The 15,646-nt window shown below is 43.8% G+C and overlaps 1 protein-coding gene across 16 annotated transcripts in view; it reads left to right on the top strand.

The window, feature by feature from the left end:
• The window catches only part of Trim9 (tripartite motif containing 9), a 103,053-nt gene that overhangs the window by 61,414 nt on the left and 25,993 nt on the right, over positions 1–15,646 (top strand). For all 16 annotated transcript variants that reach the window (XM_085830419.1, XM_021178920.2, XM_021178919.2 and 13 more), the window contains exons 4-6: positions 4,515–4,625; positions 5,759–5,912; positions 13,925–14,082. In XM_085830419.1, coding sequence (XP_085686545.1) covers positions 4,515–4,625; positions 5,759–5,912; positions 13,925–14,082 — 423 coding nt within the window. The remainder of the gene's footprint in view (positions 1–4,514; positions 4,626–5,758; positions 5,913–13,924; positions 14,083–15,646) is intronic.

Below are 15,646 nucleotides of genomic sequence, written 5' to 3'. Positions count from 1 at the left end.
TCTCCCTCTCCCAGCATTTTAGGATGATCCAAGGTTGAATAGTTCAAGCTGATATGTACCTTCTTGTTACACAGTAAGATCCCTTGGAAGCAACAAAGATAGTCAGTCGTTCAAATTATTTGAGGGGAAATCAAATCTTTAATGCACTTATATAGTTGATGAATTTGATGTATCAAAAAAATCACTCAGTAAAACTGTAATAACAAATTTTGCTGGTTACTCCATGTCAGTGGAGAGTGTCTGTATGTCCGCCATGGAGAGCGTCTGTATGTCCACAATGGTTATATGTAGGGCGCTTCCTTCTGGAGCTGCATTGAGTTTTGTTAGAATAATTCCCATTATTTAAGAAAAAGAAATCTATCATGGGGTCATGTCACTAAACGGGAGAACCTCCTGAGTGCTCCCGGCTTGTCACACGCTTTCCCCCCTTGCTGCCCAGCAGGCCCATGACTCTTCAGTTAAGGAATGGGAGAAAGAAAAGAATTTAACCACACTCAGAGGGAATTTTAAGTTATTAGATGAAGCTAGTGTTGGCAAGAAAAAGAGATTAATTCCAGCTGAGCACCAGCCGAGTCTGGTGAACGGAATAAAATGAGCAGAGAATTGGTTGGACACTGGGAGAAAGACTTGTATAAAGCCTAAGCACCTGGCATAGCGTGAAACCTTTACTCGCCCTTGGCCAAAGTTGACAGGGTCAACACTAATATTGTAACTGCAAGTGTCACTGATTGCAGCCTGCCATTAATGCAGAATTCCTTTCAGAGTTTCATTTGGTAAGTTCTATGGTCCTCTGCCTCCCATATGTGAATACATCTGAAAAAGTCTGTATAGAGAGAGCTCCCACTGTCCCCAAAGAATCAAGATGCCAGCGCATCCACAGTCAGGGCTTCCCATGAGGAAGAGGCACACTTTACTGCCCCAACTCACTCTGGCAATGCCAGGGAAGAGCAGTCTCCGATTGCCTTTGATGTCCCTCACCCAGAGATGAGTGAGCCTCCTTCCTCTACACGCCACGTGACTCACTCCGTGGAGATGACAGAATAACCCTGCACAGCTCTACACTGTGTCCTGCAGGATTCCAGGTTGCAACATTGGCCACACCCACCCCACCCCACCCTGCAAGGACAGAATGCCACCAGATTCCTCTCTTCCTAGGGTGTGGGCTTCCTCCTCCTCAGCCTCTCTGTGCTAGGACACAGTCTGCGCTACACCAAGCTTGGCATATTCCACACGGTGATTATCGATGAGCCTGCTACTGGCTTTCACACTTTAGAATAGACAACTCAGAGCTTTACTGCTCAAAAGTCCAAGTTCTCCTTAAAATGTGTTTGTATTGCTGGGCGTGGTGGTCCATGCCTTTAATCCCAGCACTTGGGAGGCAGAGGCAGGCGAATTTCTGAGTTCAAGGCCAGCCTGATCTACAGAGTGAGTTCCAGGACAGCCAGGGCTACACAGAGAAAACCTGTCTCAGAAAAAAACAAAACAAAACAAAACACAACATAACAACAACAAAAAACCCAAAATGTGTATGTATTTTTTGCTTGTTTAATAGCCCTAAGTGATTCTTTTCTCAAGTTAAAAACTCTCAAAGCTTCAAACATGTCTTTGTAAAAACTGCTGTCAGGTAAATCCAACCCTTCATACGGAGTGTGGGATTGGAGAAAGAGGAAAACCATTTGTCTGAGACCCTGTGGGAGAGTAACGGTATACAGTATTCGTTAATTTACATTTCTCCAGGTTTTGAAGAATACATTATTCTTTAAAGAATAAAATTATAAATAATACGCTTTGGGGAGGGCGACCTTAGAGCTCTCTGTTTAATCAAAGAAATCAGACCAAGGCACTTCCCCTGTGGCTCCCCGTGAGGCCATTCAGAGCATCCCCAGTTGCTCCCTGTGCTTCAGAACCTGGCTGGGTGCACAGAAATGTGCCCCACCAACAGGAGCAAAGAACAGTGGGGAGCAAACCCTTCAGGCTTGAATTTTGAAAGCACATGTGCCTTAGGTAGAAGAGAACAAGCAAGAAGGGCTATAGGATTCCTCCATGTGGTGGGGGCGTTAAACTGGGGTAGAAAATAGATTACATTTAGAAAATAGGGTGAAGTAGAAGGAACAGTGCCATTTACTTAGACTGGTGACTTATAAGTGATCTCCTCCAGCATCCACGAGAGGAGTGTGAGTCAAAGCTGTTTATTCTTATAAATAAAGAAAAAGACTTATAGACATGTGGAAAATGGAGAAGCCCTTGGGAGTCAGGATGGGAACTTACCTTGTTCAAACTTAGATGAGAGTGGAATCCTCTTCTTAAACAACCAAGCCTCGCTGTGTGTGATGGAGGACTGTAATGGGCCTGTCATTAATGGGGATGGAGAGTGGTCAGAACAAGTTCTTCCTGTGTGTGTACACAGTCTCCTGGGTGGTTCCCGGCTGCTGGAAAAGCCTGAGAGTTCAGGAAAACTACAGACCTTTGTTAGACTGCCCCTTTTCCAAACAGGTGCTGGTGCCCTGTCCTGACCCAAGCAGTGGCCCTCATTACTTTTGCCACTTATCAAAATAAAACTGGTCAAATGATAAATAGGTTCCTGTCAAGACCATTGCTCTTCCGGCAAAATTCTCAAAGCTTACCCTGGTTTCATGGGCCACAGAGCAATCCACTGTCCCGTGGGAACTGGGTTAGGTCCTAGTGCAGATGAAAGCCAGGGAACTGTTCTCCCAGGACCTATTTCTGTCACTCCTGTGACTTGCACAGTACCCAAGGAAAAGGACTTGACTGCTGCCAGCTGCAAACACGGTGCCAAGTGGTTTTCTAGGTCACCAGCATCAAAGTCCAAAAATGCACATCTCAAGGGGGATGAAAAAGACCTCCTTGCTTCCTAGGAACCAACTTTAACAAAACAACAAGCAATAAAAAGCAGGAAGAAAACCTAAGCAGAAAGCTAATGGGTAAGTGAGCTGAGAGAAAAGACTTGACCAGAGAGTCAATACATACTCCTCACTGGACTCGGGAGATGGCTTAATGGCTAAAGTACATTGATGTGCGAGTACTAAGACCAGAGTTCAGGTTGCCAGCACCCACATAAAATGCTGGGTGGATGTGGTGGCAGCTTCTAATGGTAGCAACTTGAGAGACAGACAGTAGGATTTGTGGAAGCAAAGACTACCTGAATTGGTGATCTCTGGGCTCAAGACACCTGACATCAACCTTTGGCTTCCATATGCACAGGTTTACACATATGAACATATGCACACATGCATATACACCACACACGTATATGCAATTTGGGGGGTTGGGTTTTTTCATTTGAGGGGGGTTTTTGATTAGTTGGTTGGTTGGTTGGTTGGTTGATTGATTGGTTGGTTGGTTTCTCAAAATAGGGTTTCTCTGTGTAGCCTTAGAACTCACTCTGTAGACCAGACTGGCCTCAAGCTCAGAGAGCTGCCTATGTCTGCCTCCCAAGGGCTGGGATTAAAGGCATGCACCACCACTGCCTGGCTGTAAAACTTTTAATTAAAAATTAAATAAGATTTTTAGACCTTACAAAGTGATTATACTTTTAAAAAGATCTAATTATTTGCCTGATCTCCATAAGGTAGGAAGTATCAGTTCAGAAAGTGGAAGTCAATGACAGTACACCCCAAAATCACCTAGAGGACTACTGAGAAGCTGACCCCGGTTCTGCATGCCGGAGAATCCCCGGCTCTTAAGCAGATCAGAAGCTTCTTGGGAGTGGGCAAATAGCCCCACATTCAGACAGCAGCAAGCCCCCAAATCGACTCTCCGTAAGAAGGAAAACTTAAAAGCAGACAGAAAACCCTTAGAGTATTGAATGGCATCCTTGTTCTAGTATATGTATGTCATAAATTATCACAATACAACAATACAGACCATAAGTTAGCAAATGGGTAGATAGAAAACTATGAAGGCATTAAATGCCCTGTAACAGAGGAATAGGAATAATAGTTGTTTTTATTATTGTTATTATCACATTAACTGGGATGTTTACACCAATGATAGCAACCAGAAAAATGCCCCTGGGTTTCAGGTGGGAAAACTCTTTAGAAAAAAAACTGCAGGCCAGGAAAGAGGGTTGAGTGCAGCCAGTAGCCATGTGGAAGCTGTAGCCCCCTTACTGACAGCTCCTGCCTTTACCCTAAGAGCAGATCACAGGAGTGTCAACTTCACAGAGGAAAATGTCTGCAGGGTCCTATACAAGACCTTAATGTGCCAAGGTCACCAGATTCACAGAGTTCTAGCCTCACCATTCTGACTTCCATAACCTTTTCTGAAGAGTCCTGTTAGCAATGTCCCTTAAGGACATCACCCAGCTATGCTCCAGAGCCATTGCCCATGCAGAGAGCAGCACGGACTAGTCTCCTCCATGTGGATCCATTTCCATGATGCACTTGGATTCTGCTTTGAGGGAGCTTTCCCAAGTACCAGTGTGCCTCTCTTCTACTGTGAGGTTCTCCCTCCGCCATTGTGTACCCACCTTTCTGTTCTCTCGCCAACCTTAGGTGGTTCGGGACCAGATCTCTCACTGCACGGTGAAGCTGCGTCAGACCACGGGCCTCATGGAGTACTGCTTGGAAGTGATTAAGGAGAACGACCCCAGTGGTTTTCTGCAGGTCAGTTTACTAGTTTCCGCTTCCTGGTCCAGATAGCCCATATCGCAGAGTGTAGGACACATAGATGGGACATCTAGCAGTCTGGCTTAGGGTTTGTCTCTCAATAGCGGAACCTACCTGCCTGCTCAGGGAGTGTGTGCGAGCCTGTTGCAGAGCTCTGCAGACTTCCTGGAGGTCTCTGACAGCCAATGCTTCAAGACTAAGAGGAGCATGGGCTGAAGCGGGGTACGGGAAGCATTTGTTCTTGTGCTTAATCATGAAAACATAATTCTCTGTACTTTTCTCCTGACTAAGAGAGTATTGTCTCACCTGAGGATTGTGTCTTCTCCCTTATAGTTCTGAACAGTTTTGTCAGCTGAAGTCTGTGTGAATGGTCCCTCCTTGCTGCCTCCTCCTCCTGCTCAGTAAACCAGTTATTTTTCTCAGTGGTACTAGACAGGTTGCTTTGTTTGGGGCTCTTTTTTTTTTTTTTTTTCATTATCAGTTATAAAGTGCTATGGTGTAAGCTGTGTTTTGCTTGCATTTTTTTTATACCAATGACAAAGCAAAGTACTTTTTTTTTTTTTTTTTACTAAACTAACATGTAGATCTCTTCCAATTCACATTCCGCAACCAGCCAAGAGAGACAGATGGGGCCAAATCCAATAAATGAAAGAGGTCTCTTCCAAAGAGTCAACTGAGAGCCACAGGAAGGTAGCGTACTGAAGCTGCATGGAGATGTGCAACAGCCTCTCTGCCTCGCAGGCCTCCTTCCAAAATTTTGTCTGGCTACCCACACCTTGAAACAGAAGGGTGGCACTGTTGACTCTATAGAATAAACTAGTTCCCACTGTACCCTAGTCTTTAAGGTTGATAGCATTTAGAAGCTCAGTAATAAATGTATGAGCATAGTTCATGTAAAATCCACTAGCAGCTGCTAATTGTTTATAGTGCCTCCTTCTAACTCAAAACAATATATATATTCCGCTTTGCTTCAGAAACTGTGGGCCACTCTAGTCACAGCACAGTCTTTCTCATCAAGCACGCTGAGGCTGGAAGAGCTTGAGGTCCTCGTGGTTTGGTGTTAATGCTCACAGAGTCTGGGAGCAGTGTTGCGGTTTGAAGGTGAAGCTGTGTTTCTCTGATGTGTTTAGATTTCAGATGCTCTCATAAGGCGAGTTCACTTAACTGAGGACCAGTGGGGGAAGGGCACCCTCACTCCCAGGATGACCACAGACTTTGATCTGAGCCTGGACAACAGCCCTCTGCTGCAGTCTATTCACCAACTGGACTTCGTGCAAGTGAAAGGTGCGTCCTTGTGTCTCCAGGGTCAGCACGCTGTCCCCAGCAGCTGCTGCTGCTTGCAGGACTGTGAATGACCCCGTGATGAAGGTTATACGATCCAGAGTGAGACTAGGGGAATGGCCTCAGCAGTGGCGAGCGCTTGCTGCTGGGTGTGGTGTGTACATCTATAATCCTGGGCCTTAGGAGGCAGAGGCAGGCAGGGCTCTGTGAGTTCAAAGCCAGCCTGGTCTACATAGCGAGTTCTAGATCAGACAAGACTACATAGTAAGACTTTATCTAAAAAGAAGAATGAGAATCAAAAATCAGGAAAAGGAAAGAAGAAGAGGAAGAAAAGAAAAAGAGCATTTGATGCTCTTGCAGAGGACCTATGCTTAGTTTCTGGTACCCATTTCCGGCAGCTTTACCTGTCATGCCACTTCTGGCATCTGAGGGCGCTTACAATGCCACTGTGTATAGCTGAGACCTTTCCACAAGTGACCCCCAATTAGCATCAAATATTGAGGAACTCCAGCATTGAAATGAAAGCTTCCGGTGAGGTGGAGAGCGCGCCGGGTGTTGAGTGTGGATGATGGAGAGTTTGAAAGGATGGCGGTAAGCCTGGGGGGAGGAATGAAACCCTGAGAGAAACCTTAAGGTTATGGAACTGCAGAATATGGCAAGATCTGTCTCAAGTTTTTGTTCTTGTATTTTTTTTATGTTGGGCACCAAAAGGAAATGAAAGTGCTCACTATTAGACATCAAATCCAGCTATGCAGTGGTATTTATGGCTCTGAGTGATCTGCTGAGAACCATTTCTGATTTTTATAGCTTCATGTCTCCAAATACATCCATAGAAAGCTGCAAAAATAGTAAGAAGAGGTACTTTGTACCACTCACCCCTTCCTATCTCCCATCCGGCAGTTACATTTTATATAGCTACAAAACAGTAACAAAACAATTGAACTTGACATTGGTGGAGTGTATGGATGATTCTATGACATCTTAGAACATATGTAGATTCCTATAGCTACCACCACAGTCAGGATAAAGATCAATTCCAAAGCCAGGTGAAAAGATGGAGATCTGTAAGCCCAGCTATGAGGAGGCAGAGGCAGGGGGATCTTGGTTTCAGACCAGCACAAACTACATAGTAAGAGGCCAGGTCGAGAACAAAACAGAAAAGAAACATGCACCACAAGTCAACCCCTCCCTGACTCAAGCCCTTGACAAGTGTGGCTCTGTCCTCCACCTCTACCATATCAGTACTTGAAAGCTGAAGAAATCGGGCCAGGCGTGGTGGCACATTGCCTAATCCAAGCACTCAGGAGGCAAAGGCAGGGCTCTGTGAGTTCCAGGCCAGCCTGGTCTACATAGCAAGTTCCAAGCCAACAGGCATTACATTAAATAGTATCTCAAGCAAAGTAGATTTAAAAAATAAAAAAACCCTTTTAAGCAATTAAAAAATGAAAACAGTACTTTTCAAGGTTGGAGAGGAGACTCAGCAATTAAGAGTGCACGCTGCCCTTGCAGAGGGCCAGGGTTTGGTTTCTAGGATCCAGTCAGGTGGGTCACTGCTGCCAGAAACTCCAACTCCGGAGGATCTAACATCCTCCGGCCTCTGTAGACACTGCATTCAGATTGCAAACCCACGCATGTACACATAATTAAAAATAAAAGTAAAATCTTTTTTAAACTGGAGAACTTTATTTACATTTTCCACCTCTTAATTTAAGTACCCACACAATAAATAAATCCTAAAAGTAGATGCTTTGCAAATTGTGCATGTTAGAAAAAAACCTCTACCTGTTTCTGCTTATCATTCAGAGAATCCTATAACCAGAGAAGTTTTAATACCATTAGGGCTGTCAGTGTGTTGGTGAACTCATGTGTGTGTTAGGCACTCCTACATCTTTTCATGACCCTCTGCTCTTGGTCACTCAAGTTTCCTCATTTTTTTATTGATAGGCATTGCTTTGAGATACTGCCTTAACCAAAGTCTGAAGTGATGTGTAAGTTGTAAGTTAAAATGTCGTGTTGTAGCAACAAAAAATGGCAGCCGTTGTGGAATGTTAAACAAACCATTCATTATCCAATCGCAGTGCTTTTTATTGTCACCTCCATTCTCCCAGCTAAGGGCACTGGGGCACAGGAAGCTATGTTACGACAAGCCATGGGGCAAGGGTCCACTCCAGGAAGTAATTTCAGAACATACTAGTGTCATTTCCAACTTGTTCCACAAAACTAGCACCTTCCAGTGTAACTTCTTTGAGAAATAACCAATTTCCTTTTATACATTTAATTGTGTGTGTGTGTTGCACAATCATTTATTGCTGTTTAAAAAATCTATGACACCTACATCACTAAACCATCTATTGCAAGAATATAGAGCCTCAGCTTAATTCCTCTCAGCCAGACTGTCTCCAATCCTCTCAACAAGATAAAACCATTAAAAAGTTATGTCTCAAGTATTGTGGAGCAGGGACTGCATCATAAAAAAGCAGTGCAAAGGCTTCTGGTGGAGAGAAATTCCAGTCCACCTTGATGATCCTAGGGCAGGAGGAAGGGGCAATTAGAAGGTAGAAGTCTCGTGGCTTTGAAATGCTTGGATGGGCTGGCAGAGCAATCTGCTCCCACATCCGCTGCCCTTCTGAGTCTGGTCCATCCACCTGCCCCCTGTGGAGCCCAGGCCATGAAACTGGAGCAAGCAGCTCCTGCAGCTGGTATGAAACTGAGGTCTGAGAGCTGGGCATCACAGACCACATGTTCAAGGGCAGTCACGTGTTAACTTGGCTGCACACAGTGCTAAGAGAGCAGGGAATGCTGTATGTGTGGACTGCTCAAGTCTCTACATACTGCAGAGAATGCCAGCTATACTACAGCTAAAATGCAGAGCACCCTGAGTCCAGCACCTGACCTGGCACATAGAAGATCCAGAACAATTCTTTATGGCATTAAAAGAAAAGACCATTTGGTGTGAGAGTAAAATTTTCTTCTTAACACTTTGTCTTAATTTAATTTGATTCTGATTATTTTCTCTGTGCTGTGTTAATTTATGTGTCTTGTTTTGTACTCATTAAGCTTAATCAATTCAGTGGTAGCCTGCTCCCATTCAGCCTGAATAATTTTTACCTGTCAGATACAGAAAAAGCCAAAGATTGTGCTGCAATATCAGTTGAGTGGCTGCAGTTAAGACACCCCCCCCCCCCACTCCCCAGCCTTTGGGATATCTGTTAGCACACGGACAGCTGTCCCTCGTCTATGGTTAGCTTGTTCATTTTCTAAAGGAATCCTCAGTCCCCTTGATGAACTACCCTTTCACAGCTTGTCAGTAAAAAATAGTCCCCCGTCAAACTGCATTCTAAGTCCAAGCACAAACGATGCAAATTAAATAGCATTTGGAATAGTGTTAATGTAATCTGACCATTATGAAATAATGATGTCATTAAATAGGTTTTTCTAATGATGTTACATGGACACAATAGACACTCAAATTTTTTTAAAGTAAATTCAGGTATGCATTTAAACTTCTGACTTTTTTATGCAGAAAATGTCTGCCTATTTCTTGACAAAAAATTTTTTTCGCATCTTTCTGGTTTTGAGATCACATCACAGGTGTTCCTTTGTTGCTGTGGGGGAAGATAGTCTGCAGTGAGTGTCCATGGAGTTCTCTTCAGGCAGCTGCAGCTTATCTCGTATGCCTCTGTAGCTAAGGGTCAATGCCTCTGTAGCTAAGGACTTAGCCGCATGTCCCTTTTTGGGTCTGTCACCCTCAGCAGATGAACTCTGTCTAGAAAACACTGGACTTTATGATTCTTCAGATGCCTCAATTATCTGGCATGCTTCCTGTTGTACCTTAATGAGAAAACCATTTCACCTTCTTTCCAAACCACCGTGAGTGACATTTGAGCTCCTAGCCTTTAATTGTATAAAAATGACATGCTATGTTTTGTTTGCCACTTTCATTAGGGATCGTTTTAGGAATACTTTTCTGAATTCTCAGTTGATAATGTCAGCTCTTTCCTGGGTTCATGGGAATAGAATATTGAGAGTCTTTTTTGCAGTCTGCCCAGGGCTCTGCCGTATGGGTGAGAAGAGGTTTTGAGCATCTACTTTCTTGGAAGACTATTACCCTAGGATTATGTGAGCACAGAGAACATTTAAGTCATGTTGCTAAAATCAAATGGCAGCCTGCTAAATTAAGACCAGGACAAAGCTGTGACCTAAAGCAACACCCGCCTCTCGGCACATAGACCGAATAATTGTTCATTCCTTTAAGTGGCTCTCCTCCCCTGGGGGCATATTAATCTTCATTAACTCCTCCTTAAGGCAACATCTCTTGATATAGTCCAAGGTCACAGGCAAGGACAGAGCGATCTGAGTTGACTCAAGCAGGGAATGAGCTGCGGGAGAACATACACATGTACAGGCAATCTGTTCCCATGCAGAGGGGGCTGAAGTGAATGTCCTCAGAACATGTATGATTGCCAGCCTTTCCAGTGGACCTGTGATAACTTTCTAGAAATGCCCTGTCTCTCCTCTAGACCAGTGTTTCTCAACCTTCCTGTAATACAGTTCCTCATGTTGTGCTGACCTCCAACTATAAAATTATTTTGTTACTACTTCACACCTGTTATTTTGCAACTGTTATGAATTGCAATGCAGAATATTTGATGTAACATCCAAAGGGGTCACAACCCACAGGTTGAGAACCTCTGCTCTAAAGCTTAAATGCTGCTTTTATTGTTCAGCCGCTGTAGAGGGGAATGGATGGCCGACAGGTAAACCTTCAGAGAAAGGGAGGCTGTAAGATGGCGCTTCTGACACCTAGCTCTCAGTGGGAGCAGCAGTGACTACAGTAATGCTTGGGACCTTTGCCATCCAAAAAGAAACAATTTGAATGAGGTGTGAAGACTTTGCTCTAGTTCAAAATTCCTGAGCCCCAGCTGCAGGAGCAGCTGATGTGTGCCAAGCCCACAGGCTCAGAACCATCCTGCTAGGCTTCAGACTCCGGTCCCGCCTCTTGTTAGCCATGAAACCTCACTGGGCTTCAGCTTCTTTGTCTATGAAACAGAGAGAAGAAAAAGGTGGCTCTGAAAAATCCCATAGGTGAATGCGTGTGAGCCTCTTACCACCCCTGAGTATTCATAAAACCCCCCTTAAGGTTTATGGTCTGTGTAGGGGTGAGGAGTCAGCTTCCTTTGTCCCTCACCACATTCCAGCTTGTTCCACAGAGGAATTTGGGAGGGTTGCCAGTGTTCATGATCTGAAGAATTAGAGGAAGAGTTAAATAAGAAGAGAGCAGCCTCCAAAGGATGAGATTTGAAGATATTGGTAGAAGGCAGCATTATAGAACATAGACAGCCCCAAGCCACACCTCCACCAGACTTGCCACAGAAGCACAAGTCACAGCTCACTGTATCCAAGATAATTTTCAGTCTGTAGCTTGTGTTTATAGGCCAAGAGAATATTAAATGCTGCAATTGTGATCAGACCAGGAGAAACCCATTATAAAGGGAAAACCAAAGATGTCTCCAAATGAACACAAGATGCAAAGACCAAAACAGTCAGGGAAGCCCCAGACACAAAAATCTCAATAAAACAAAGCTTTCTTCAACATCATCCCAGAAACTGCTGTGCTGCATCCATGGCCAATCCATAAAATATGGAATGATTGAAAATACTTTGCATTTCCTATAGACTATTTATCTCATACCAAATAAAATTAAACAGGGTAACAAAACAGCCACCATAAAAAAAAATCTACTTTTATAAATGTCAACCCATACTTTAGTTAATAAAGCTGTAACTTTGACATACCTGCTGTACATCATTTGTGGTAAGTAAGAAATAGATAAATATGGAAAAAGAAAAACTAATTCTTAGCATGTGGAGAAACAGATTCAGACAAGCAACAGGTTCCAGTTTAGACATGCCACTGTCTCTGTGTAACCTACCCTCATCTACTTTGGTCATTTTCCTATTGTTTAAATATGAGACAAAATCAAGACCTGATATTAGTGACAGTTTCTTCCCTCCAAGTTTTTTGTTTCTTTTTACAGTCTTCCTCTTGGGGACTGAAAATGAAGCCCCGGAGTTTTAATTTCATGTATCATCATGCATTTCACTTAATCATTCAATGATGCCTTTGTCTAACAGGGAGATTTGCATTTCTTCACAGGCATTTGTGTGATTGAAATCATTTCATGGACTTATTCTTTGATTTTGTAATTGATGAAGTGTACACTTGCTCTCAGCATCAATGAGTTAAAATAAAAGATTGATCTGGAGCTAATGAGACAGAGAGTCCAAGGAATGGGTTCATGATACACCTAACAGAATAAATATCCCAGGAAGATTCATCCACATCTCTAGATCAACAGTTTGGCTAAGTTCCACCATAAACATAAAATAGGTACTCCATTTATAAAGGAAACATAGTTTTAATAACAAAAGTTCCACATATGAATAGACTTCAAGTTATCCCTCAGTAGCAATACCCAAGTGATGCCTGTCTCTGTGTGGTACCTTATTCAGCCCTTTAAAGTTATGTCTTTTGTCCCTGTTTCCATTCAGTCCTAGAATTTGCTATGAAACAAAGCAAGAATTTCTTTACTTCCCTCCAAATTCAGATGTTCTGGGCACACAATGGCTGCAGAAGCCATTGGTCTCTTAGAAGATTCTGCCCTACACCATTGAAACATGAAGCACACTTCCTGCTCTGAAATGATCACCTTCGGCTCTGTTTTATTGAATGCTTTATTTAGCAGCTCAAGTCTGGTTTCATTGGAAGTCTTTCCTAAGCAAAAGGTGGCCTCTCTCAGCTTCACATCATGTGCATTGAAGCTACATTGTCTCCTAGGTCACTCACCATAGACCCTGTACCCTAAACTGCTGTTAAACCAACACTTCCTGGTTGGAATGACGGACAGGAACATATTTAACTCAGTGCATGACACACCAAGTCCCATGTTGGTGCAGCAGACCACATGTTAATTCCGTAATTAACATGTGTTCACCTAAATGTCCCTGAACTTGAATTTCAACACGTTCTCTCCTGTGATTAAAGTATGGAGCCTTGGGGCATGTGCTAGTGCTTTTGGTTGTTGTTTGGGTTTTGGTTTTGTATTTTTTTAATATTGATAAGAAACTAGAGAGATGGCTCGGTGATTAAAAGCACTTGCTGCTCTGGCAGAGGACCTAAGTTCTATTTCCAGAACCCCTGCAGTAGCTCGCTGTTGTCTGTCTCTCTAGTTCGAGGATTCCTGGATACCTTCTTCTGACCTCCACGGGCACCAGGCATGCAAGCGGTGCACATATACACATGCAAGCGAAAACACTCACACACATAAAATAAAAATAAATACCCAAATTTAAAAAAAAAAAAATATATATATATATATATATGCTAAAATCATTTCTCTCAGCTACGTATATTGAGTTCCTACATTGGGAACAGGAGTGGTCAACTAGAATTTTTATGCCCATGTGTCTGAAGATTCGGCTACTCTATAGTTTTAAATAGTCTAAATTATAGAGGGTTGCTAGTCATTTCTCTCACAAGACTTGAAAATTCCACAGGCCTCCTGTCACACTCAGATCTGCTCCTGTGCCCCTGGACTAAATTGTTCTAGACCCGAAAAACAGGTGGACTTGACCTCTCACTGTCCCAAGCTACAGCCGCTATGAGAGTATAATGTCATGTGCTTCGGAAGTTTCCAGTCTGACATGGCTTCTGTCACTTGATACCAGATTTCAAAATCCACAGCCGCTGCTCCTGTTGATGAGCACAAGATCTGGAAAAGCACTAGTGAATGGATAGAAGGATGGATGGATGGATGGATGGATGGGCAGAGAGATAGATGTGGGGTGTGTGTGTGTGTGTGTGTGTGTGTGCATGTGTGTGTGCGTGTGTGTGTGTGTGTGTGTGTGTGTGTGCATGTTAAGACTACTTGTTTATGTGGGGGAACCTTGTCATTACAAGATAGTGAAACAGTTGTAACTCAACAGAAGCTAGAGTTGCGCTAATTTCTGTTTAGCCTCCTCTCCAGTCCCAGCAACCCCCATCCTACAGCTGGAGGAGTGTTGCACCCACAACAACAGTGCTACGCTGTCCTGGAAACAGCCCCCTCTGTCCACTGTAGCCGCCGATGGATACATCCTGGAGCTGGATGATGGCAGTGGTGGTCAGTTCCGGGTAAGAAGATGACCTACGAGTTATGTAGCAATGCCAGGGCCTCCCTCGGAGGACCTGCTGTGCAGTCCTGACTGGCTTTTCCCATCTCTCCTGGAGGTGGGCTGCCCTGCAGGGATTTCTTGTCTTGTATTATCAAAGATGGGTAGAGTCTCTCAAATCATCCTCCTCTCTCAGAAAGACAGTGTAGCTGTGTGACAGAGCCTATGTGTTGTCTCTCTGAGCCAGGGAGGGGGACAAAGACAACAGTGTGTATCTGGCACTTTGCTGCTTAGACTCCATTAGGTAGTCTGTAAAGTCAGCATGGCGCTCTATCAGTGATGAGCTCACATTAGCTTATAGCCACCATCATGATTCACTCCTATTAATGTCATCAAGCATGCCTGAGCCTTGTGTCTACAATGACAGATTCTAATGTCTTCCACTGACACTTTTCTTACTGGCAAACCCCTCTATTACAGCCTCCTTGGGGTGAGGAGTTTTTCTAGTAAATCTTTGTCCAGTTATCTTTCTTTCCTCTCTCTCTCTCTCTCTCTCTCTCTCTCTCTCTCTCTCTCTCTCTCTCTCTCTCTCTCTCTTTCTTTCTTTCTTTCTCCCTGTTGATGAGCCTTTTATCAGACAGCACTGGTGCCCAAAAGTTACTACTTCCACAAAGCAAGGAAGTGTCAACCACACTGAGAAGTCTTGGTTCCCCCTGGATATGAAGGAGCTGCCTTTTGGCAAGATATAGCTATTTTGTCCACAGAATAATGTGGGCAAATCTCTATGTGGCTACCTGACTATGTATGCCTGCTTCTGACTCAAACATACTATAACAGTCAAGGTTCTCTAGAGGGACAAAACTAGTAATTCAATCCCTGAGGCTGGATGTCTTGGCTGGTCTTCATTATATGCTAGAAGCCCAAAGAAGTAGGAAGTAATGCCAGTGAAGGAATGGACTTACTAGTGAGGGCAAACAGGCAAAGAGGAAGGCTCCCTTCTTCCATAACCTTGTATAGGCTTCCAGCAGACTAGATGGCCCAGATTGGAGGTGGGTCTTCCCCCTTCAAATAATTTAATTAAGCAAAAAATCCCTCAAAGATATGCCCAGCCATTTTGAGGTTTTGGTTAATTCCAGATGTAGTCAAGTTGATAACCAAAATAGCCATCATACACACACACACACACACTGACAGAGAGACAGAGAGACAGAGACAGAGAGAGCTTTCTTCCTCTCTTACACTCACGGATTGCCTTCTACCTACCCCACCCAGTCTTTCTGCGCTGTCACTCCTGGAAGTTCCCATGCTGAGACCCCCTAAAGGAGCATCATTCTGGGTACTGAAGCCCATGTCAGCCCTGCTGAAGAGGAGAACTTGTGCAAAACAAACCACAAACCCTCCAAGATGAGATTTTCTTCCAGTCACTAGCCAAGGGCCCACTAGCTTCCAAGAGCAAAGACTATGAAGGCTGCCACCTCCTGACTGGTTTTCTTCTCTGTTAGATATACACACTTTCAATAGGAGGTGTCTTCTACAGTTCTCCTCAAGACTCTCTCCCGTCTCTTGTTTCATTTTCTTAGCCTTTC

This window comes from Mus caroli, unplaced genomic scaffold (assembly GCF_978045245.1).
Source record: "Mus caroli unplaced genomic scaffold, Mus_caroli_1 scaffold_14, whole genome shotgun sequence".
NCBI lineage: Eukaryota > Metazoa > Chordata > Mammalia > Rodentia > Muridae > Mus > Mus caroli.
Note: the sequence above shows the minus strand (reverse complement) of the source record. Positions and strands in the feature narration are given on the sequence as shown.